General features: G+C 49.3%; 1 protein-coding gene across 1 annotated transcript; it reads left to right on the top strand.

The window, feature by feature from the left end:
- Positions 1-12,245: 12,245 nt before the first annotated feature.
- Positions 12,246-20,921, top strand: LOC116406949 (putative uncharacterized protein DDB_G0279653). The gene is made up of 5 exons (XM_031892128.1): positions 12,246-12,317; positions 13,149-13,300; positions 17,498-17,684; positions 19,579-19,730; positions 20,342-20,921. The coding sequence occupies exons 2-5, from the start codon at positions 13,163-13,165 to the stop codon at positions 20,810-20,812; spliced, it is 948 nt and encodes a 315-aa protein (XP_031747988.1). The 5' UTR covers positions 12,246-12,317; positions 13,149-13,162; the 3' UTR covers positions 20,813-20,921.
- Positions 20,922-22,606: the final 1,685 nt, after the last annotated feature.

Genomic DNA, 22,606 nt, shown 5'->3' with positions numbered 1-22,606 from the left:
AGCATGTGACCCTCACAGGCCGTGGACATTTCAGAAGATGCACCCCCAGACCTAGAGAACCCTTTCATGGGATGGAAACATTCGCTGAGGCCTTCAAAGCCCAACAAACTCCAACTAGCCAAACGTTTGAGATGTTATCTGCTCATTGGGTATCCTGAAATATCTACTGCTGCTATTGCTGCTTCTCCACCTTGGGTATCTTCTCACCAAAAGCCTCTAATGTCACCTCCTCCCTGCTACAGTCCTGAAATATCTACTGCTGCTATTGCTGCTTCTCCATCTTGGCTATCTTCTCACCAAAAGCCTCTAATGTCACCTTCTCTGTGCTACAGTCCTGAAATATCTACTGCAGCTATTGCTGCTTCTCCACCTTGGGTATCTTCTCACCAAAAGCCTCTAATGTCACCTCCTCCCTGCTACAGTCCTGAAATATCTACTGCAGCTATTGCTGCTTCTCCACCTTGGGTATCTTCTCACCAAAAGCCTCTAATGTCACCTCCTCCATGCTATAGTGTAACCCTCCCTTTTAGGGGCTTAGTAATCCAGTCTGAAGTCCAACCAAACTTTTTGTATGAGCGAGCCAAGGTGGGCTATAATATTTCACTCTTGGTTGACCAGACATTGGGGTGGGAGAAGAATTCACTCCTAGTCACTGATGCTTAGAACTTCTTGCAGACCTTTTGCCCCGACCTTTATGCAGCTGGATAATTGGTCGCAGTCTCTTTTTGACTGATGCAAATCCCTCAGTGAGATCACAATGGCAGTCCATATGCAATCGAATACCCTGTTGGAGTTTGTTGGGCTTTGTAGGCCTCAGTGAATGCTTCCATCCCATGAACGGGTTCTCCAGGACTGGGGGTGCATCTTCTTCTTCGTTGGAGAAATGAACCTTTGAGGTACCCTTGGATTTACTTCCTGGGACACATAATCTCTATTGTAATATCTGCCTCTCTGCCCCCCCCTCTATTGTAATATCTGCCTCTCTGCCCCCCCTTCTATTGTAATATCTGCCTCTCTGCCCCCCCTCTATTGTAATATCTGCCTCTCTGCCCCCCCCACTCTATTGTAATATCTGCCTCTCTGCCCCCCCCACTCTATTGTAATATCTGCCTCTCTGCCCCCCCCTCTATTGTAATATCTGCCTCTCTGCCCCCCCACTCTATTGTAATATCTGCCTCTCTGCCCCCCCACTCTATTGTAATATCTGCCTCTCTGCCCCCCAACTCTATTGTAATATCTGCCTCTCTGCCCCCCCCCACTCTATTGTAATATCTGCCTCTCTGCCCCCCCACTCTATTGTAATATCTGCCTCTCTGCCCCCCAACTCTATTGTAATATCTGCCTCTCTGCCCCCCCCACTCTATTGTAATATCTGCCTCTCTGCCCCCCCACTCTATTGTAATATCTGCCTCTCTGCCCCCCCACTCTATTGTAATATCTGCCTCTCTGCCCCCCATTGTAATATCTGTCTCTCTGCCCCCCCACTCTATTGTAATATCTGCCTCTCTTGCCCCCCCACTCTATTGTAATATCTGTTTCTCTGCCCCCCCACTCTATTGTAATATCTGCCTCTCTGCCCCCCACTCTATTGTAATATCTGCCTCTCTACCCCCCATTGTAATATCTGCCTCTCTGCCCCCCACAGTAATATCTGCCTCTCTGCCCCCCCACTCTATTGTAATATCTGCCTCTCTGCCCCCCCACTTTATTGTAATATCTGCCTCTTTGCCCCCCACTATATTGTAATATCTGCCTCTCTGCCCCCCACTCTATTGTAATATCTGCCTCTCTGCCCCCCCCACTCTATTGTAATATCTGCCTCTCTGCCCCCCCCACTCTATTGTAATATCTGCCTCTCTGCCCCCCCCCCACTCTATTGTAATATCTGCCTCTCTGCCCCCCACTCTATTGTAATATCTGCCTTTCTGTCCCCCCCACTCTATTGTAATATCTGCCTCTCTGCCCCCCCACTCTATTGTAATATCTGTCTCTCTGCCCCCCCACTCTATTGTAATATCTGCCTCTCTGCCCCCCTTCTATTGTAATATCTGCCTCCCTGCCCCCCCCACTCTATTGTAATATCTGCCTCTCTGCCCCCCCTTCTATTGTAATATCTGCCTCCCTGCCCCCCCCCACTCTATTGTAATATCTGCCTCTCTGCCCCCCCACTCTATTGTAATATCTGCCTCTCTGCCCCCCCCACTCTATTGTAATATCTGCCTCTCTGCCCCCCACTCTATTGTAATATCTGCCTCTCTGCCCCCCACTCTATTGTAATATCTGCCTCTCTGCCCCCCCACTCTATTGTAATATCTGCCTCTCTGCCCCCCCCACTCTATTGTAATATCTGCCTCTCTGCCCCCCCACTCTATTGTAATATCTGCCTCTCTGCCCCCCCCACTCTATTGTAATATCTGCCTCTCTGCCCCCCCACTCTATTGTAATATCTGCCTCTCTGCCCCCCCCACTCTATTGTAATATCTGCCTCTCTGCCCCCCCCACTCTATTGTAATATCTGCCTCTCTGCCCCCCCACTCTATTGTAATATCTGCCTCTCTGCCCCCCCCACTCTATTGTAATATCTGCCTCTCTGCCCCCCACTGTATTGTAATATCTGCCTCCCTGCCCCCCCACTCTATTGTAATATCTGCCTCTCTGCCCCCCCACTCTATTGTAATATCTGCCTCTCTGCCCCCCCCACTCTATTGTAATATCTGCCTCTCTGCCCCCCCACTCTATTGTAATATCTGCCTCTCTGCCCCCCACTGTATTGTAATATCTGCCTCCCTGCCCCCCCCACTCTATTGTAATATCTGCCTCCCTGCCCCCCCACTCTATTGTAATATCTGCCTCTCTGCCCCCCCCACTCTATTGTAATATCTGCCTCCCTGCCCCCCCACTCTATTGTAATATCTGCCTCCCTGCCCCCCCACTCTATTGTAATATCTGCCTCTCTGCCCCCCCACTCTATTGTAATATCTGCCTCCCTGCCCCCCACTCTATTGTAATATCTGCCTCTCTGCCCCCCCCCACTCTATTGTAATATCTGCCTCTCTGCCCCCCCACTCTATTGTAATATCTGCCCTCTCTGCCCCCAGTGTATTGTAATATCTGCCTCCCTGCCCCCCCCACTCTATTGTAATATCTGCCTCTCTGCCCCCCCACTCTATTGTAATATCTGCCTCTCTGCCCCCTCCCACTCTATTGTAATATCTGCCTCTCTGCCCCCCCCACTCTATTGTAATATCTGCCTCTCTGCCCCCCCACTCTATTGTAATATCTGCCTCTCTGCCCCCCCACTCTATTGTAATATCTGCCTCTCTGCCCCCTCCCACTCTATTGTAATGTCTGCCTCTCTGCCCCCCCACTCTATTGTAATATCTGCCTCTCTGCCCCCCCACTCTATTGTAATATCTGCCTCTCTGCCCCCCCACTCTATTGTAATATCTGCCTCTCTGCCCCCTCCCACTCTATTGTAATATCTGCCTCTCTGCCCCCCCACTCTATTGTAATATCTGCCTCTCTGCCCCCCCACTCTATTGTAATATCTGCCTCTCTGCCCCCCACTCTATGTAATATCTGCCTCTCTGCCCCCTCCCACTCTATTGTAATGTCTGCCTCTCTGCCCCCCCACTCTATTGTAATATCTGCCTCTCTGCCCCCCCACTCTATTGTAATATCTGCCTCTCTGCCCCCCCACTCTATTGTAATATCTGCCTCCCTGCCCCCCAACTCTATTGTAATATCTGCCTCTCTGCCCCCCCACTCTATTGTAATATCTGCCTCCCTGCCCCCCAACTCTATTGTAATATCTGCCTCTCTGCCCCCCCCACTCTATTGTAATATCTGCCTCTCTGCCCCCCCCACTCTATTGTAATATCTGCCTCTCTGCCCCCCAACTCTATTGTAATATCTGCCTCTCTGCCCCCCCACTCTATTGTAATATCTGCCTCTCTGCCCCCCCACTCTATTGTAATATCTGCCTCCCTGCCCCCCAACTCTATTGTAATATCTGCCTCTCTGCCCCCCCCACTCTATTGTAATATCTGCCTCTCTGCCCCCCCCACTCTATTGTAATATCTGCCTCTCTGCCCCCTCCCACTCTATTGTAATGTCTGCCTCTCTGCCCCCCCACTCTATTGTAATATCTGCCTCTCTGCCCCCCCACTCTATTGTAATATCTGCCTCTCTGCCCCCCCACTCTATTGTAATATCTGCCTCCCTGCCCCCCAACTCTATTGTAATATCTGCCTCTCTGCCCCCCCACTCTATTGTAATATCTGCCTCTCTGCCCCCTCCCACTCTATTGTAATATCTGCCTCTCTGCCCCCCCACTCTATTGTAATATCTGCCTCTCTGCCCCCCCACTCTATTGTAATATCTGCCTCTCTGCCCCCCCACTCTATTGTAATATCTGCCTCCCTGCCCCATGCCAGAGTGGCACCAAAAATACATTAATTTAAGCTGCAAATAACCTCAGTCTCTCACGGTATTTAATGTATTTTGGGTGCCACTACTTATGCCCATAACTGTATAATGAACTAAGAATCTAGAGCAGTGCTGTCCAACTTCTGTGGTACCGAGAGCCGGAATTTTTCCGACCTACGTGGTGGAGGGCCAATAATGGAAGCCAGTTTTGACCACTCCCCTTTTTGAAACCGCACCCACTTGAAACCACATTACCATACCCATATTAATGGTTGTAGTACAGCAAAAACCTGCCATACTCTGCCTTCCCTACTCGCCTGTTTGTGCCATACTCTGCCTTCCCTACGCTGCCTGTGTGTGCCATACTCTGCCTTCCCTACCCTGCCTGTGTGTGCCATACTCTGCCTTCCCTATGCTGCCTGTGTGTGCCATACTCTGCCTTCCCTACCCTGCCTGTGTGTGCCATACTCTGCCTTCCCTACCCTGCCTGTGTGTGCCATACTCTGCCTTCCCTACCCTGCCTGTGTGTGCCATACTCTGCCTTCCCTACCCTGCCTGCGTGTGCCATATTTTGACTGTGTGTGCCATTCTTGGCTGGTTTGTGCCATACTTGGCCTGTGTGTGCCATACTCTGCCTGCCCTATCCTGCCTGTGTGTGCCATACTCTGCCTTCCCTATCCTGCCTGTGTGTGCCATACTTTGACTGTGTGTGCCATTCTTGGCTGGTTTGTGCCATACTTGGCCTGTGTGTGCCATACTCTGCCTGCCCTATGCTGCCTGTGTGTGCCATACTCTGCCTGCCCTATGCTGCCTGTGTGTGCCATACTCTGCCTGCCCTATCCTGCCTGTGTGTGCCATACTCTGCCTGCCCTATCCTGCCTGTGTGTGCCATACTTTGACTGTGTGTGTCATTCTTGGCTGGTTTGTGTTATACTTGGCCTGTGTGTGCCATACTCTGCCTGCCCTATCCTGCCTGTGTGTGCCATACTTTGACTGTGTGTGCCATTCTTGGCTGGATTGTGCCATACTTGGCCTGTGTGTCCCATACTCTGCCTTCCCTACCCTGCCTGTGTGTTCCATACTCTGCCTTCCCTACCCTGCCTGTGTGTACCATACTCTGCCTGCCCTACCCTGCCTGTGTGTGCCATACTTTGACTGTGTGTGCCATTCTTGGCTGGTTTGTGCCATACTTGGCCTGTGTGTTCCATACTCTGCCTGTGTGTGCCATACTCTGCCTGCCCTACCCTGCCTGTGTGTGCCATACTTGGCCTGTGTGTTCCATACTCTGCCTGTGTGTGCCATACTCTGCCTGCCCTACCCTGCCTGTGTGTTCCATACTCTGCCTGCCCTACCCTGCCTGTGTGTGCCATACTTTGACTGTGTGGACAGTTGGACAGCACTGATGTAAGAATACCTGGTGGTCCAGTGGTGTTCTCCAGGCGGGGACGCCCCCTGCTTCGTGTGCGCCGATGCGCGCCTCCTGCCTCTCTGGCGCGTGAAGGTACGCGCTCTTCCTTTTAAGACCGGCGCGCGCATGACGTCATCGCACAAGGCGCGAAATTCAAATATTTAAAGGCGCTTGTGCTTGTTTTCAGTGCCCAACTTCGGTTTCGCCTCCTAGTTCCTGCTATTGCTTGATTCTGATTCTAATGAACACCACTGGATCACCAGGTATTCTTACAACTGATCTAGAGTAATTGTTAATAGAAGTGCGTACTGTGTGTATATATATTATATCTATTTATATATATACTGTATATAGAAATATTACCCACTAGCAGTTCAGGCAGCTGAATCCTTTAGCAGAGGTGTCAGGGAGTTGTTATCTTGTTACCTGCCCATTGTTCTGCTGATCGGCTGCTGGGGGGGAAGGTGTGGGGGGGGGGGGTGAAATCACTTCAACTTGCAGCATAGCAGTAAAGTGTAACTGAAGTTTATCAGAACACAAGTCACATGGCTGAGGGCACCTGGGAATGGAAGGGAATGGCTATGCCCCCAGTCAATATCAATATTAAATATAAAAGATCTGTTTCCCCTTTTATAAATTGCATTTAACTGAACCCCAATCTGACAATTACTGGCCTGTGAGTCTGACATCTGTAGGGGCAAGTTATTTGAAAGTTTGTTCAGAGATCACAATCAGATAGTATGTATAGTAAGTATCAGGGTACAGTAAGTATCAGGGTACAGTAAATATCAGGGTACAGTAAGTATCAGGGTACAGTAAGTATCAGGGTACAGTAAGTATCAGGGTGCAGTAAGTATCAGGGTACAGTAAGTATCAGGGTACAGTAAGTATCAGGGTGCAGTAAGTATCAGGGTGCAGTAAGTATCAGGGTACAGTAAGTATCAGGGTGCAGTAAGTATCAGGGTACAGTAAGTATCAGGGTGCAGTAAGTATCAGGGTACAGTAAGTATCAGGGTACAGTAAGTATCAGGGTGCAGTAAGTATCAGGGTACAGTAAGTATCAGGGTGCAGTAAGTACCAGGATACAGTAAGTATCAGGATACAGTAAGTATCAGTGTACAGTAAGTATCAGGGTACAGTAAGTATCAGGATACAGTAAGTATCAGTGTACAGTAAGTATCAGGGTGCAGTAAGTATCAGGGTACAGTAAGTATCAGGGTACAGTAAGTATCAGGGTACAGTAAGTATCAGGGGACAGTAAGTATCAGGGGACAGTAAGTATCAGGGGACAGTAAGTATCAGGGTACAGTAAGTATCAGGGGACAGTAAGTATCAGGGTACAGTAAGTATCAGGGTACAGTAAGTATCAGGGTACAGTAAGTATCAGGGGACAGTAAGTATCAGGGTACAGTAAGTATCAGGGTACAGTAAGTATCAGGGGACAGTAAGTATCAGGGTACAGTAAGTATCAGGGTACAGTAAGTATCAGGGTGCACTTTGTGCTGAGTCTCCGTATGTACAGTAAGTACCCGGGGTGCCGTGTCGCTGAGGGGAAGGGATGTGCCGGGAAGTCACACAGGGCTAATTTCCTTACAATAAGGGCATAAACAAAATTATACAGGATAATTATTTCCACCCCCATGTGTCACCGTGCAGGGAGAGATCAACAAACTGTCAGATTGTGTGTGTAGTATGTACGGTATGTACCCGGGATTCAACAACAGGCAGCCAATTATATCCTTAATGGGACCGCACTGTGCAAAGCCCTAATGGGGGAGGAGCTCAGGGTACTGTGGGTAATAAACTGATAAAGGGAATGGGCTCAGTTATGGGGAAAGGCTGGCCCAGTTGGGATTGGTTACACTGGGGGGGGGGGGGGCAGTTAAGGGGGGGTCACTATATATAAATATATAAGGGGGGGGCAGTAATGAAATAGAGAAAGTACAGGGAAGAGCGACTAAGCTGATAAAGGGAATGGGCTCAGTTATGGGGAAAGGCTGGCCCAGTTGGGATTGGTTACACTGGGGAAGGGGCAGTTAAGGGGGGGTCACTATATATAAATATATAAGGGGGGGCAGTAATGAAATAGAGAAAGTACAGGGAAGAGCGACTAAGCTGATAAAGGGAATGGGCTCAGTTATGGGGAAAGGCTGGCCCAGTTGGGATTGGTTACACTGGGGAAGGGGCAGTTAAGGGGGGGTCACTATATATAAATATATAAGGGGGGCAGTAATGAAATAGAGAAAGTACAGGGAAGAGCGACTAAGCTGATAAAGGGAATGGGCTCAGTTATGGGGAAAGGCTGGCCCAGTTGGGATTGGTTACACTGGGGGGGGGGCAGTTAAGGGGGGGTCACTATATATAAATATATAAGGGGGGGCAGTAATGAAATAGAGAAAGTACAGGGAAGAGCGACTAAGCTGATAAAGGGAATGGGCTCAGTTATGGGGAAAGGCTGGCCCAGTTGGGATTGGTTACACTGGGGGGGGGCAGTTAAGGGGGGGTCACTATATATAAATATATAAGGGGGGGCAGTAATGAAATAGAGAAAGTACAGGGAAGAGCGACTAAGCTGATAAAGGGAATGGGCTCAGTTATGGGGAAAGGCTGGCCCAGTTGGGATTGGTTACACTGGGGGGGGGCAGTTAAGGGGGGGTCACTATATATAAATATATAAGGGGGGGCAGTAATGAAATAGAGAAAGTACAGGGAAGAGCGACTAAGCTGATAAAGGGAATGGGCTCAGTTATGGGGAAAGGCTGGCCCAGTTGGGATTGGTTACACTGGGGAAGGGGCAGTTAAGGGGGGGGCACTATATATAAATATATAAGGGGGGGGCAGTAATGAAATAGAGAAAGTACAGGGAAGAGTGACTAAGCTGATAAAGGGAATGGGCTCAGTTATGGGAAAGGCTGGCCCAGTTGGGATTGGTTACACTGGGGGGGGGGGGGCAGTTAAGGGGGGGGCACTATATATAAATATATAAGGGGGGGCAGTAATGAAATAGAGAAAGTACAGGGAAGAGCGACTAAGCTGATAAAGGGAATGGGCTCAGTTATGGGGAAAGGCTGGCCCAGTTGGGATTGGTTACACTGGGGGGGGGCAGTTAAGGGGGGGGGTCACTATATATAAATATATAAGGGGGGGCAGTAATGAAATAGAGAAAGTACAGGGAAGAGCGACTAAGCTGATAAAGGGAATGGGCTCAGTTATGGGGAAAGGCTGGCCCAGTTGGGATTGGTTACACTGGGGGGGGGGGTCACTATATATAAATATATAAGGGGGGGTAGGATCCCGGCCATGTTCTGGTCCAATCACCTTAGAGTCTATTCCTAGAATGTATCCGTAACCCAAATAAACAGGGGCCGCGGCTCAGGACATGCACCCTGTGATCTGTTGCTAATAATTAGTTAGGATTAGTCTCCTAGCAACAGGGTCATTAATCAGTTACTTCATGGTATCAATTTCATTAATTATGGATGACATGTAAATCTACTGGCACCCAATAAACTCGCCCCTCACTTATTATTAATCCCTCGGCATGTTTAATTAGCTATAAAAGATAATTACAGTGAGAAAAGGACCAATAGAAATCACTCAGCACTCACAGCTACCCAGTGTGTGTAACGTACTGCCCCCCCTTATATATTTATATATAGTGACCCCCCCCCCTTAACTGCCCCTTCCCCAGTGTAACCAATCCCAACTGGGCCAGCCTTTCCCCATAACTGAGCCCATTCCCTTTATCAGCTTAGTCGCTCTTCCCTGTACTTTCTCTATTTCATTACTGCCCCCCCTTATATATTTATATATAGTGACCCCCCCTTAACTGCCCCTTCCCCAGTGTAACCAATCGCAACTGGGCCAGCCTTTCCCCATAACTGAGCCCATTCCCTTTATCAGCTTAGTCGCTCTTCCCTGTACTTTCTCTATTTCATTACTGCCCCCCCCCTTATATATTTATATATAGTGACCCCCCCCTTAACTGCCCCCCCCCCCCCCCAGTGTAACCAATCCCAACTGGGCCAGCCTTTCCCCATAACTGAGCCCATTCCCTTTATCAGCTTAGTCGCTCTTCCCTGTACTTTCTCTATTTCATTACTGCCCCCCCTTATATATTTATATATAGTGACCCCCCCTTAACTGCCCCTTCCCCAGTGTAACCAATCCCAACTGGGCCAGCCTTTCCCCATAACTGAGCCCATTCCCTTTATCAGCTTAGTCGCTCTTCCCTGTACTTTCTCTATTTCATTACTGCCCCCCCTTATATATTTATATATAGTGACCCCCCCTTAACTGCCCCCCCCCCCCCAGTGTAACCAATCCCAACTGGGCCAGCCTTTCCCCATAACTGAGCCCATTCCCTTTATCAGCTTAGTCGCTCTTCCCTGTACTTTCTCTATTTCATTACTGCCCCCCCTTATATATTTATACAGTGGAGGAAATAATTATTTGACCCCTCACTGATTTTGTAAGTTTGTCCAATGACAAAGAAATGAAAAGTCTCAGAACAGTATCATTTCAATGGTAGGTGTAACAGTGGCAGATAGCACATCAAAAGGAAAATGGAAAAAATAACTTGAAATAAAAGATAGCAACTGATTTGCATTTCATTGAGTGAAATAAGTTTTTGAACCCCTACCAACCATTAAGAGTTCTGGCTCCCACAGAGTGGTTAGACACTTCTACTCAATTAGTCAACCTCATTAAGGACACCTGTCTTAACTAGTCACCTGTATAAAAGACACCTGTCCACAGAATCAATCAATCAAGCAGACTCCAAACTCTCCAACATGGGAAAGACCAAAGAGCTGCCCAAGGATGTCAGAGACAAAATTGTAGACCTGCACAAGGCTGGAATGGGCTACAAAACCATTAGCAAGAAGCTGGGAGAGAAGGTGACAACTGTTGGTGCGATTGTTGGAAAATGGAAGGAGCACAAAATGACCATCAATCGACCTCGCTCTGGGGCTCCACGCAAGATCTCACCTCGTGGGGTGTCAATGATTCTGAGAAAGGTGAAAAAGCATCCTAGAACTACACGGGAGGAGTTAGTTACTGACCTCAAATTAGCAGGGACCACAGTCACCAAGAAAACCATTGGAAACACATTACACCGCAATGGATTAAAATCCTGCAGGGCTCGCAAGGTCCCCCTGCTCAAGAAGGCACATGTGCAGGCCTGAAGTTTGCCAATGAACACCTGAATGATTCTGTGAGTGACTGGGAGAAGGTGCTGTGGTCTGATGAGACCAAAATAGAGCTCTTTGGCATTAACTCAACTCGCTGTGTTTGGAGGAAGAAAAATGCTGCCTATGACCCCCAAAACACCGTCCCCACCGTCAAGCATGGGGGTGGAAACATTTTGCTTTGGGGGTGTTTTTCTGCTAAGGGCACAGGACAACTTATTCGCATTAACGGGAAAATGGACGGAGCCATGTATCGTGAAATCCTGAACGACAACCTCCTTCCCTCTGCCAGGAAACTGAAAATGGGTGGTGGATGGGTGTTCCAGCACGACAATGACCCAAAACATACAGCAAAGGCAACAAAGGAGTGGCTCAAGAAGAAGCACATTAAGGTCATGGAGTGGCCTAGTCAGTCTCCGGACCTTAATCCAATAGAAAACCTATGGAGGGAGCTCAAGCTCAGAGTTGCACAGAGACAGAAACCTTAGGGATTTAGAGATGATCTGCAAAGAGGAGTGGGACCAACATTCCTCCTAAAATGGGCGCAAACTTGCTCATCAATTACAAGAAACGTTTGGCCTCTGTGCTTGCAAACAAGGGGTTTTCCACTAAGTATTAAGTCTTTTTTTGTTAGAGGGTTCAAAAACTTATTTCACTCAATGAAATGCAAATCAGTTGCTATCTTTTATTTCAAGTTATCTTTTCGATTTTCCTTTTGATGTGCTATCTGCCACTGTTAAACCTACCATTGAAATGATACTGTTCTGAGACTTTTCATTTCTTTGTCATTGGACAAACTTACAAAATCAGTGAGGGGTCAAATCATTATTTCCTCCACTGTATATAGTGACCCCCCCTTAACTGCCCCCCCCCCCCAGTGTAACCAATCCCAACTGGGCCAGCCTTTCCCCATAACTGAGCCCATTCCCTTTATCAGCTTAGTCGCTCTTCCCTGTACTTTCTCTATTTCATTACTGCCCCCCCTTATATATTTATATATAGTGACCCCCCCTTAACTGCCCCTTCCCCAGTGTAACCAATCCCAACTGGGCCAGCCTTTCCCCCTAACTGAGCCCATTCCCCACTTACTGATACAGAGGTAGGTAGGTAGGGCCATTCCAGGCTAATTGCGGGGGAGGGGCGGGGATTAGGGACCCTGGGTGTGGGCCAATAGGGTGACACCCCAATCTGTATATATAAAGGGCACCCAGTGACCTACCTGCTGTATCTGGTTTGGGTGCAGCACAAAAGCCGCTCGTATCTCAGTACATTGGGTCGCCGCACTGTGACAGGTACGGTACCGCCTTCTCTCTGCCTATGGGGAACCTCTGTAGCAGCATTTAAAGGGGAAGTTAAACTTTACCTTTTAGTTGTAATTTTTGTTTCTGTCTCAGCCTCTAGCAGCTTTTTGCTGTCTGTACTGCTATCTGGTTGCTAGGGTGCCAGTTCCTAGGGAAGGGTTGGGATGACTGGTTAGTGTGGAGTTTATGTTTGAATATTATTGGCTATACTTATTATTCTGCTGGTTTCCCTTCTCCCTCCATTGTGGGTTAATTCAAATTAAAGGGTAAATATTCCTTTTTGACGCCAGCTTACTCAGTAGGGATGGCACAGACTGAAAGGGAACCATGATGCTCTGCCCGGGCTCTCCGGGGCCCGTTCCCCACCCCTTTAGGCTCACAGTGTAACACAGACCCTTCCTCTAGTCGTTCCATTGTGAAGTGATGGATTCTGGGTTGTCACTATGGCAACCGCCCCCATTAAGACCCTGATCCAGAATATAGTAGAAACGTAGCCTTTTTTCTTTTCCCCGATCCTCCTGGTTGTCAGTGATGTCATAGCTCCACCCCCTTTGTCATCAACCACCCCCTTTGAAGTCATGGGCTACCCGCCTATGTCACTGCCCCCTGCTGGCCAATAAATTTCTTCTAAAAAGGTGGCCACCCTATTGGGACGGTCTGACCCTGTGAATGGGAAACTCGTCACTGGTAGACTTGAGGGCAATGGATTAGGAACTGCCCCCTCAGTCTGCTCATACCCTGTATAGAGAGCCGAATGCCCCCCCAGGCTGGATTCCCAGTACTCCCTGACCCACCAATAACCAACTGTTCTATTGCCTGCAGGATCAGAACCAGCCATGTCTAAGCTTCTCATAGCCTTCCAAAGAAGCATTGAAACGTTCACCAGCCACTGCGCCCAGAGCTCCCCCTGTGACTCACTGAGCCCTGAGGAGTTCAAGAACCTGGTCCAGAAGGAGCTTGCAGATCTTGCTAAGGTACTGGTACTGAGAGAGCTCAGCCCCTGGCACAGTTGCACCTTCAATGTTCCCAAAGCTGGCACTTTATTGGGCAAGGCAACCATGGGGGAGAACAAGGGTTTGTGATGGAGGTCCTGCTGGGACATCTCCCAAGCATGGAGGCCACTGGTTTTCTAACTTCTTCACCCTTTGAGGCCCTTCATTAGTAACACAGTTATGCACATATGCAAATAACCCTGTTTTAGCCTTTTCTTCAGAGATCCAAGAATATCTAGAGTAGTTTCCAGACCAAATCTGATGCTAACTGGGCTGCCATGAGTTTCTATGGAAGGACCCAGCCAGGGTTCTAGGCTCCTCTAAGAGGGAAGCCCATAGTGTGGGATCCACTGATGTAGGGAAAGATCCTTGGGTAGGGGGCCCAAGTGAGAGAGTTTGGTTAGGGGATGCACCCCAGTGATTGGGCAACTTTCTTGTTGTAGACCCAGGTGGCACCCAACAGTACAGATAACTGATTGGATAATTAAAGGGTTAGAATATGAGAGCCCCCTTTTAGAAGACCAAGGGTCTATTTATCTCGTTGGGCAGAAATTACTTTAATTGGAAAAAAAATCTACCTGGCCAACATGGCCACATGGAAACCAGAGCTTCCTGCAGCGTTACCTAACCAGACTCACTTTCTGGCATAGCAAAGGGCAAGCCAGCAGTCAGAGGTTTCTCAGAAGCGTTGTCAAAAAAGGTCTATGTAAATACAGCCATAAGCACTCACAGAAACGCTGCACTGAGTCCTCTATCAAAAGAAACACAGGATTTCTTCTCTCCTTTTGTGTCACATGTTCCTCTGTGTCAGACTTCCTCTCTCAGAAATATCCTTCAGGGCACAGAACAAGTCTGCTCAGTTTGCTCCTCTCTCCCCCTCCCACCTCCTCCGCCCCTCTTATCTCTCCTCTTTCCCCCTCCCCTCTCTGCTCTCTACCATCTCTCCTCTCTCCCCCTCCCTTCTCTGCTCTCTACCATCTCTCCTCTCTCCCCATCCCCTCTCTGCTCTTCACCATCTCTCCTCTCTCAGCCTCTTCCTCTCCTATCTGCTCTCTACCATCTCTCCTCTCTCTCCCTCCCCTCTCTGCTCTCTACCATCTCTCCTCTCTCCCCCTCCCTTCTCTGCTCTCTACCATCTCTCCTCTCTCCCCCATCCCCTCTCTGCTCTTCACCATCTCTCCTCTCTCAGCCTCCCCTCTCTGCTCTCTACCATCTCTCCTCTATCCTGATCCCCTCTCTGCCCTCTACCATCTCTCCTCTCTCCCCCTCCCATCTCTGCTCTCTGCTCTCTACCATCTCTCCTCTCTCCCCATCCTCTCTCTGCTCTCTACCATCTCTCCTCTCTCCCCCTCCCTTCTCTGCTCTCTATCATCTCCCGTCTCTCTCCCTCCCCTCTCTGCTCTCTACCATCTCTCCTCTCTCTGCCTCCCCTCTCTGCTCTCTACCATCTCTCCTCTCTTGCCCTCCTATCTCTGCTCTCTACCATCTCTCCTCTCCCTCTCCTCTCTGCTCTCTACCATCTCCCCTCTCTCACCCTCCCTTCTCTGCTTACTACCATCTCTCCCCATCCCCTCTCTACTCTCTACCATCTCTCCTCTCTCAGCCTCCCCTCTCTGCTCTCTACCGTCTCTCCTCTCTCCCCATCCCCTCTCTGCCCTCTACCATCTCTCCTCTTTCCCTGCCCTCTCTGCCCTCTACCATCTCTCCTCTCTCCCCCTCCCATCCCTGCTCTCTACCATCTCTCCTCTCTCCCCATCCCCTCTCTGCTCTCTACCATCTCTCCTCTCTTGCCCTCCTATCTCTGCTCTCTACCATCTCTCCTCTCCCTCCCTCCCCTATCTGCTCTCTACCATCTCTCCTCTCTCTCCCTCCCCTCTCTGCTCTCTACCATCTCTCCTCTCTCTCCCTCTCTGCTCTCTACCATCTCTCTTCTCTCTCTCTCCCTCCCATCTCTGCTCTCTACCATCTCTCCTCTCTCCCCATCCTCTCTCTGCTCTCTACCATCTCTCCTCTCTCCCCCTCCCTTCTCTGCTCTCTACCATCTCCCGTCTCTCTCCCTCCCCTCTCTGCTCTCTACCATCTCTCCTCTCTCTGCCTCCCCTCTCTGCTCTCTACCATCTCTCCTCTCTTGCCCTCCTATTTCTGCTCTCTACCATCTCTCCTCTCCCTTCCCTCTCTGCTCTCTACCATCTCTCCTCTCTCACCCTCCCTTCTCTGCTTACTACCATCTCTCCCCATCCCCTCTCTACTCTCTACCATCTCTCCTCTCTCAGCCTCCCCTCTCTGCTCTCTACCATCTCTCCTCTCTCCCCATCCCCTCTCTGCCCTCTACCATCTCTCCTCTTTCCCTCCCCTCTCTGCCCTCTACCATCTCTCCTCTCTCCCCATCCCATCCCTGCTCTCTACCATCTCTCCTCTCTCCCCATCCCATCCCTGCTCTCTACCATCTCTCCTCTCTCCCCATCCCCTCTCTGCTCTCTACTATCTCTCCTCTCTTGCCCTCCTATCTCTGCTCTCTACCATCTCTCCTCTCCCTCCCCTCTCTGCTCTCTACCATCTCTCCTCTCTCCCCCTCCCCTCTCTGCTCTCTACCATCTCTCCTCTCCTCTCTCTCCCTCTCTGCTCTCTACCATCTCTCTTCTCTCTCCCTCCCATCTCTGCTCTCTACTATCTCTCCTCTCTCTCCCTCCCCTATCTGCTCTCTACCGTCGCTCCTCTCTCCCCCTCCCCTCTCTGCTCTGTACCATCTCTCCTCTCTCAGCCTCCCCTCTCTGCCCTCTACCATCTCTCCTCTTTCCCTCCCCTCTCTGCCCTCTACCATCTCTCCCCTCTCTGCTCTCTACCATTTTTCCTCTCTCAGCCTCCCCTCTCTGCTCTCTACCATCTCTCCTCTCTCCCCATCCCCTCTCTGCCCTCTACCATCTCTCCTCTCTCTCTCTCCCCTATCTGCTCTCTACCGTCGCTCCTCTCTCCCCCTCCCCTCTCTGCTCTGTACCATCTCTCCTCTCTCAGCCTCCCCTCTCTGCCCTCTACCATCTCTCCTCTTTCCCTCCCCTCTCTGCCCTCTACCATCTCTCCTCTCTCCCCCTCCCATCTCTGCTCTTTATCATCTCTCCTCTCTTCCCATCCCCTCTCTGCTCTCTACCATCTCTCCTCTCTTGCCCTCCTATTTCTGCTCTCTACCATCTCTCCTCTCCCTCCCCTCTCTGCTCTCTACCATCTCTCCTCTCTCTCCATCCCCTCTCTGCTCTCTACCATCTCTCCTCTCCTCTCTCTCCCTCCCCTCTCTGCTCTCTACCATCTCTCTTCTCTCTCCCTCCCATCTCTGCTCTCTACCATCTCTCCTCTCTTCCCCTCCCTTCTCTGCTCACTTCCATCTCCCCTCTCTCTCCCTCCCCTCTCTGCTTTCTACCATTTTTCCTCTCTCAGCCCCCCTCTCTGCTCTCTACCATCTCTCCTCTCTCCCCATCCCCTCTCTACCCTCTACCATCTCTCCTCCCTCTCCCTCCCCTATCTGCTCTCTACCGTTGCTCCTCTCTCCCCCTCCCATCTCTGCTCTCTACCATCTCTCCTCTCTCCCCATCTCCTCTCTGCTCTCTACGATCTCTCCCCCTCCCTTCTCTGCTATCTACCATCTCTCCTCTCTTTCCCTCCTATCTCTGCTCTCTACCATCTCTCCAGTCCCACCCCTCTCTGCTCTCTCCCATCTCTCCTCTCTCCCCCTCCCCTCTCTGCTCTCTACCATCTCTCCTCTCTCCCCCTTAATTGCTATCTAGGGATGAGGGAGCACAGGCTGTAATTATACAGAGCACTAAGGACAAGGCAAGGGAAGGTTCCCACTACAGGGCTGGTGTTCCCAGTTACAGTATAATCAGCAGCTCCTCCCTTAGTTTCACCAGTGGCAATTCCCATATTAAGCACAGAGGGCAGGGTACGCTGCCCCCCAGTGGGTGCACAAAAATGCACAACATTTTCCAAAAATATACAATAATTCAATTGTCCGTATTGCTGAAATTACAGTCAAAAATTCAGCAAAAGGTAAGTACCTGAGGGAAACTGGGGCAGATCCAACAAGCCCTTTGCTATGTACAAAGTAATAAACTGGATTTACTTGCCCTTTAGTCACTGGGTCGGAAAGGATCAATGCAGTGATACATTCCTATTGGCTCTTTTCTTTAGGGTTCCAATCACCCTGAAATTATCGAGGTGATTCTACAATCTACACAATGTGATAAGCCAGTGGATTTCAAAGAGTTTTTGGGTATTCTTAAAAATGCAGCAGCGGCTTATTATGAATCTGTGAAATCCAAGGAAGGCGAGTCTCTGTGTGGGGCCCCGAAAGAAAACTCAGAAACAACTGAACAAGGTAGGTGTTCCCCTGTACTAAGCACAATTCAGCAGGAACAGCCCCCTAAGTTTGCCCATAGCCTGTACAGAGAGATACCATAAAACTATGGCACATAGGGATTCCCCTGTACTAAGCACAATTCAGCAGGAACAGCCCCCTAAGTTTGCTCATAGCCTGTACAGAGAGATACCATAAAACTATGGCACATGGGGATTCCCCTGTACTAAGCACAATTCAGCAGGAACAGCCCCCTAAGTTTGCCCATAGCCTGTACAGAGAGATACCTTAAAACTATGGCACATAGGGATTCCCCTGTACTAAGCACAATTCAGCAGGAACAGCCCCCTAAGTTTGCCCATAGCCTGTACAGAGAGATACCATAAAACTATGGCACATAGGGATTCCCCTGTACTAAGCACAATTCAGCAGGAACAGCCCCCTAAGTTTGCCCATAGCCTGTACAGAGAGATACCTTAAAACTATGGCACATAGGAATTCCCCTGTACTAAGCACAATTCAGCAGGAACAGCCCCCTAAGTTTGCCCATAGCCTGTACAGAGAGATACCTTAAAACTATGGCACATAGGGATTCCCCTGTACTAAGCACAATTCAGCAGGAACAGCCCCCTAAGTTTGCCCATAGCCTGTACAGAGAGATACCATAAAACTATGGCACATAGGGATTCCCCTGTACTAAGCACAATTCAGCAGGAACAGCCCCCTAAGTTTGCTCATAGCCTGTACAGAGAGATACCATAAAACTATTTCACATAGGGATTCTCCTTTACTAAGCACAATTCAGCAGGAACAGCCCCCTAAGTTTGCTCATAGCCTGTACAGAGAGATACCATAAAACTATGGCACATAGGGATTCCCCTGTACTAAGCACAATTCAGCAGGAACAGCCCCCTAAGTTTGCTCATAGCCTGTACAGAGAGATACCATAAAACTATGGCACATAGGGATTCCCCTGTACTAAGCACAATTCAGCAGGAACAGCCCCCTAAGTTTGCTCATAGCCTGTACAGAGAGATACCATAAAACTAAGGCACATAGGGATTCCCCTGTACTAAGCACAATTCAGCAGGAACAGCCCCCTAAGTTTGCCCATAGCCTGTACAGAGAGATACCATAAAACTATGGCACATAGGGATTCCCCTGTACTAAGCACAATTCAGCAGGAACAGCCCCCTAAGTTTGCCCATAGCCTGTACAGAGAGATACCTTAAAACTATGGCACATAGGAATTCCCCTGTACTAAGCACAATTCAGCAGGAACAGCCCCCTAAGTTTGCCCATAGCCTGTACAGAGAGATACCTTAAAACTATGGCACATAAGGATTCCCCTGTACTAAGCACAATTCAGCAGGAACAGCCCCCTAAGTTTGCCCATAGCCTGTACAGAGAGATACCATAAAACTATGGCACATAGGGATTCCCCTGTACTAAGCACAATTCAGCAGGAACAGCCCCCTAAGTTTGCCCATAGCCTGTACAGAGAGATACCATAAAACTATGGCACATAGGGATTCCCCTGTACTAAGCACAATTCAGCAGGAACAGCCCCCTAAGTTTGCTCATAGCCTGTACAGAGAGATACCATAAAACTATTTCACATAGGGATTCCCCTGTACTAAGCACAATTCAGCAGGAACAGCCCCATAAGTTCTCTTTACATTTTGCGGACATGCTGATCATGTAAGGGTTCCACCAGGTATCAATAGATATTACTTTCCCCGCTCTCAGATGGCGCTGGCTGTTGGTGCCCCCCAATAGTCTGAGTTACTGTTCCCTCAACCCAACCTTCTCCTCCATCCCCACCCAAACATCTGACTAATGCTGTGTATCCCACCCAATCACCATTCCCTTTACTCCCTGACCCACCAATCACAAACTGTCTTATTGCCTGCAGGGTCCCAATCAGCCATGGCCAAGCTTCTCGCAGCCGTCCAAGGGTCCATTGAAACCTTCACCATCTACAGCAGCCAGAGCTCTCCCAAGGACACGCTGAGCCCTGAGGAGTTCCAGAACCTGATCCAGAATGAGTTTGTGGAATCTGTTAAGGTACCGCTTCTGAGAGAGCTGAGCCCCTGGTACTAGGGTTGCCACCTGTATGGTTTTGATCCTGATAGGCCAGTTTTTGGTAGGGCTGTCCAGGTCAAAACTGCCTGGCTGGTCACCCGTCCCCGCCACTGTGATGCATCTATAGATTTGCCACCGGGCCAGTAAAAATTATGCACTAGGAGATGATAAAATGAAAATTTCCCAAATTCCCAAATTTCACCCAAATTTCACCCTAACTGGCAGCATTTAGTCTGGTCCCCGACCAAGGCTCTAGGTTTCTCTAGGAGGCCAATCCACTGTTTGGGAACCATCAAGGTAGGGAAGGATCCTTGGGTAGGAGGCCCCAGTGAGTCTGGTTGGGGGATGTACCCAATGGTTGGGCAAGTTTCCTGTTGTAGAGTCAGTACCCAAGGGGCACCTAGACCTGACTGGATAATTATAGGGTTAGACTATGAGAACCCCCTTGTAGGAGCCCAAGGGGATGTCCATCTTGTTGGGCAGAAATGGCTTCAAAGGGCAGATCTGCTCATCTTGGATGTATGGAACCTTCCCCGATGTCTGATTCAACTGATTCAATGCTCAGTAACATGGATGTTCTTTCTTTTCTCCAGGATCCCAACCACCCTAAAGCCAAGGAGATGCTTCTACAATACAAGAACACAAAGAACCAGAAGCCAATGGAGTTTGTAGAGTTTTTGGACTTTCTTAAAAACATAGCAGGCGCCTATTACGATGACATGAAATCCAGTAAACCTCAAGGTCCAAACCAAGATCCCACTCAGAGTCAGAACCAACCCACAAACCAAGATCCCACTCAGATTCAGAATCAACCAACAAACCAAGATCCCACTCAGAGTCAGAACCAACCCACAAACCAAGATCCCACTCAGATTCAGAATCAACCAACAAACCAAGATCCCACTCAGAATCAGAACCAACCCACAAACCAAGATACCACTCAGAATCAGAACCAACCCACAAACCAAGATCCCACTCAGAATCAGAACCAACCCACTAACCAAGATCCCACTCAGAAACAGGGTCAACCCACAAAAGGAGATCCCATTAAGAAAAACAATTAACCCCCAAACCAAGATCCCACTCACAATCAGGACCAACCCACAAACCCACACTGGACCCACAATGGGACACATGTAATGAATATTGATATGGTGCCATTTTCTTTCCTGTCTTTGCACTTTTGGTTTCTTTCTTTGGGACTCTGGTGCCAGGGGTGTTGGCACTCGGGGGCACGGGGGTGTTGGCACGGATAGGTGGGCATCCGTAAGTGTTCTGAGCCCATGTATCTCATTAATAATAATAATAAGTGGTGAGCAAAGTGTATGTTTTTATTTCTCTACATCACTCAGGGGCACGGTCCAATCAGGAACCAGTCATTGGCCCAACTCAACATCCATCTCCTCACTTTTGGTTGGGCAGCACCCAGGGGAACTTCTGATGGTGGAACCTGAAAATGGTGATTTTATTAGGAGATCTCAATTTAATAAAAACACCCCAGTTTTGGTTTCCAGTCATTTGAGTCAACTTCTGGGATGGTGGTCCCATGTCCATCATCTAGAACCACAACTTCAACCTATAACCACCCCTTATCAAACTGCAACGTCAAGGCCAGCCAACTCATTAACTTGGCCTTGGCCTTTCCCACACTAATAAGGCATTTCCAATGGCATTTTGGTTGCCCAAACTGAATATATCCAGCCCACTCCCCAGTTGATGGGGTAGATACACCCGTATATTGAGCTGCTTGGCACAAATGGAACCACTAGTAAGCCCTGACCCCCCTCCATCTTTGTATTTCTCCTTGGGAAGGAAAAGCTCCACTCTGTTTGGGTCACTTCTACTCTCCGCCTCGCCCAATGCCCATGGGAGAACCAATTACCCTGATGTGGGTGGGATCTGAAAGAAAACAAATGACCAGTTAGGAGAGCAGCCCAACACCCAGGGTGCGGCAGGGACGATCTGAAATAAAGTCTGTAACGATTACAAGTTCAGCTCCTGATTTTCTTAGCCCATGCCTAACTCTCCCCCCCCGGTGCATCTTGAGGGGTTGTCCCCACGTGGCAGGAAAAGCCCCTGCTGAATTTGAATCTAGAAAGACAATGTTTTAAAGAAGACACCCAACTTTGGCCTTGGCCAGGTCCCGACATTGTTCCCAAACTATAGACGTGGCATCTATGAAGCCCCCCAGAGTCTCGTTGTCCACAAATTCCCCCACCAATAGGTTCTTCCTTTAAAAATGTCCTACAAATATCACCATAGACCATATTTACCCTCCAATGGAATGGGAATGTGCCAGTAAGGGTTGTAGATCCGTGACCATAACCCTTTGGTAAAGACCCAATGAAGTCAATGAAGTACTTGGGACGAATAACTTCAACTTGGGAAGTTTCTCTTCTCGGAGTCAAACTCCATTTTTCTGGAGTCCATTTTGGTTCAAGGGAAGGCCATTAATGCAGAGGGATGAACCCGTTCCTCTGGCGCAAGAGGGTCCATTTTGGTTCCAGGGGAGGCCGTTAATGCAGAGGGATGAACCCGTTTCTCTGGCGCAAGAGGGTCCATTTTGGTTCCAGGGGAGGCCATTAATGCAGAGGGATGAACCCGTTCCTCTGGCGCAAGAGGGTCCATTTTGGTTCCGGGGGAGGCCATTAATGCAGAGGGATGAACCCGTTCCTCTGGCGCAAGAGGGTCCATTTTGGTTCCGGGGGAGGCCATTAATGCAGAGGGATGAACCCGTTCCTCTGGCGCAAGAGGGTCCATTTTGGTTCCGGGGGAGGCCATTAATGCAGAGGGATGAACCCGTTTCTCTGGCGCACAAGAGGGTCCATTTTGGTTCCAGGGGAGGTCATTAATGCAGA

The sequence above is a fragment of the Xenopus tropicalis genome, chromosome 8, assembly GCF_000004195.4.
Source record: "Xenopus tropicalis strain Nigerian chromosome 8, UCB_Xtro_10.0, whole genome shotgun sequence".
Lineage (NCBI taxonomy): Eukaryota > Metazoa > Chordata > Amphibia > Anura > Pipidae > Xenopus > Xenopus tropicalis.
The sequence above is the reverse complement of the archived record's forward strand: the minus strand, read 5'-3'. Positions and strand labels throughout refer to the sequence as shown.

Excerpts from the sequence above, each read along its gene's own strand:
- LOC116406949 (XM_031892128.1), top strand. The coding sequence starts at position 13,163 with ATGTCTAAGCTTCTCATAGCCTTCCAAAGAAGCATTGAAACGTTCACC. Across the intron at positions 13,301-17,497 it reads AGCTTGCAGATCTTGCTAAG|GGTTCCAATCACCCTGAAAT; the intron begins GTACTGGTACTG and ends TCTTTTCTTTAG. Across the intron at positions 17,685-19,578 it reads CTCAGAAACAACTGAACAAG|GGTCCCAATCAGCCATGGCC; the intron begins GTAGGTGTTCCC and ends TATTGCCTGCAG.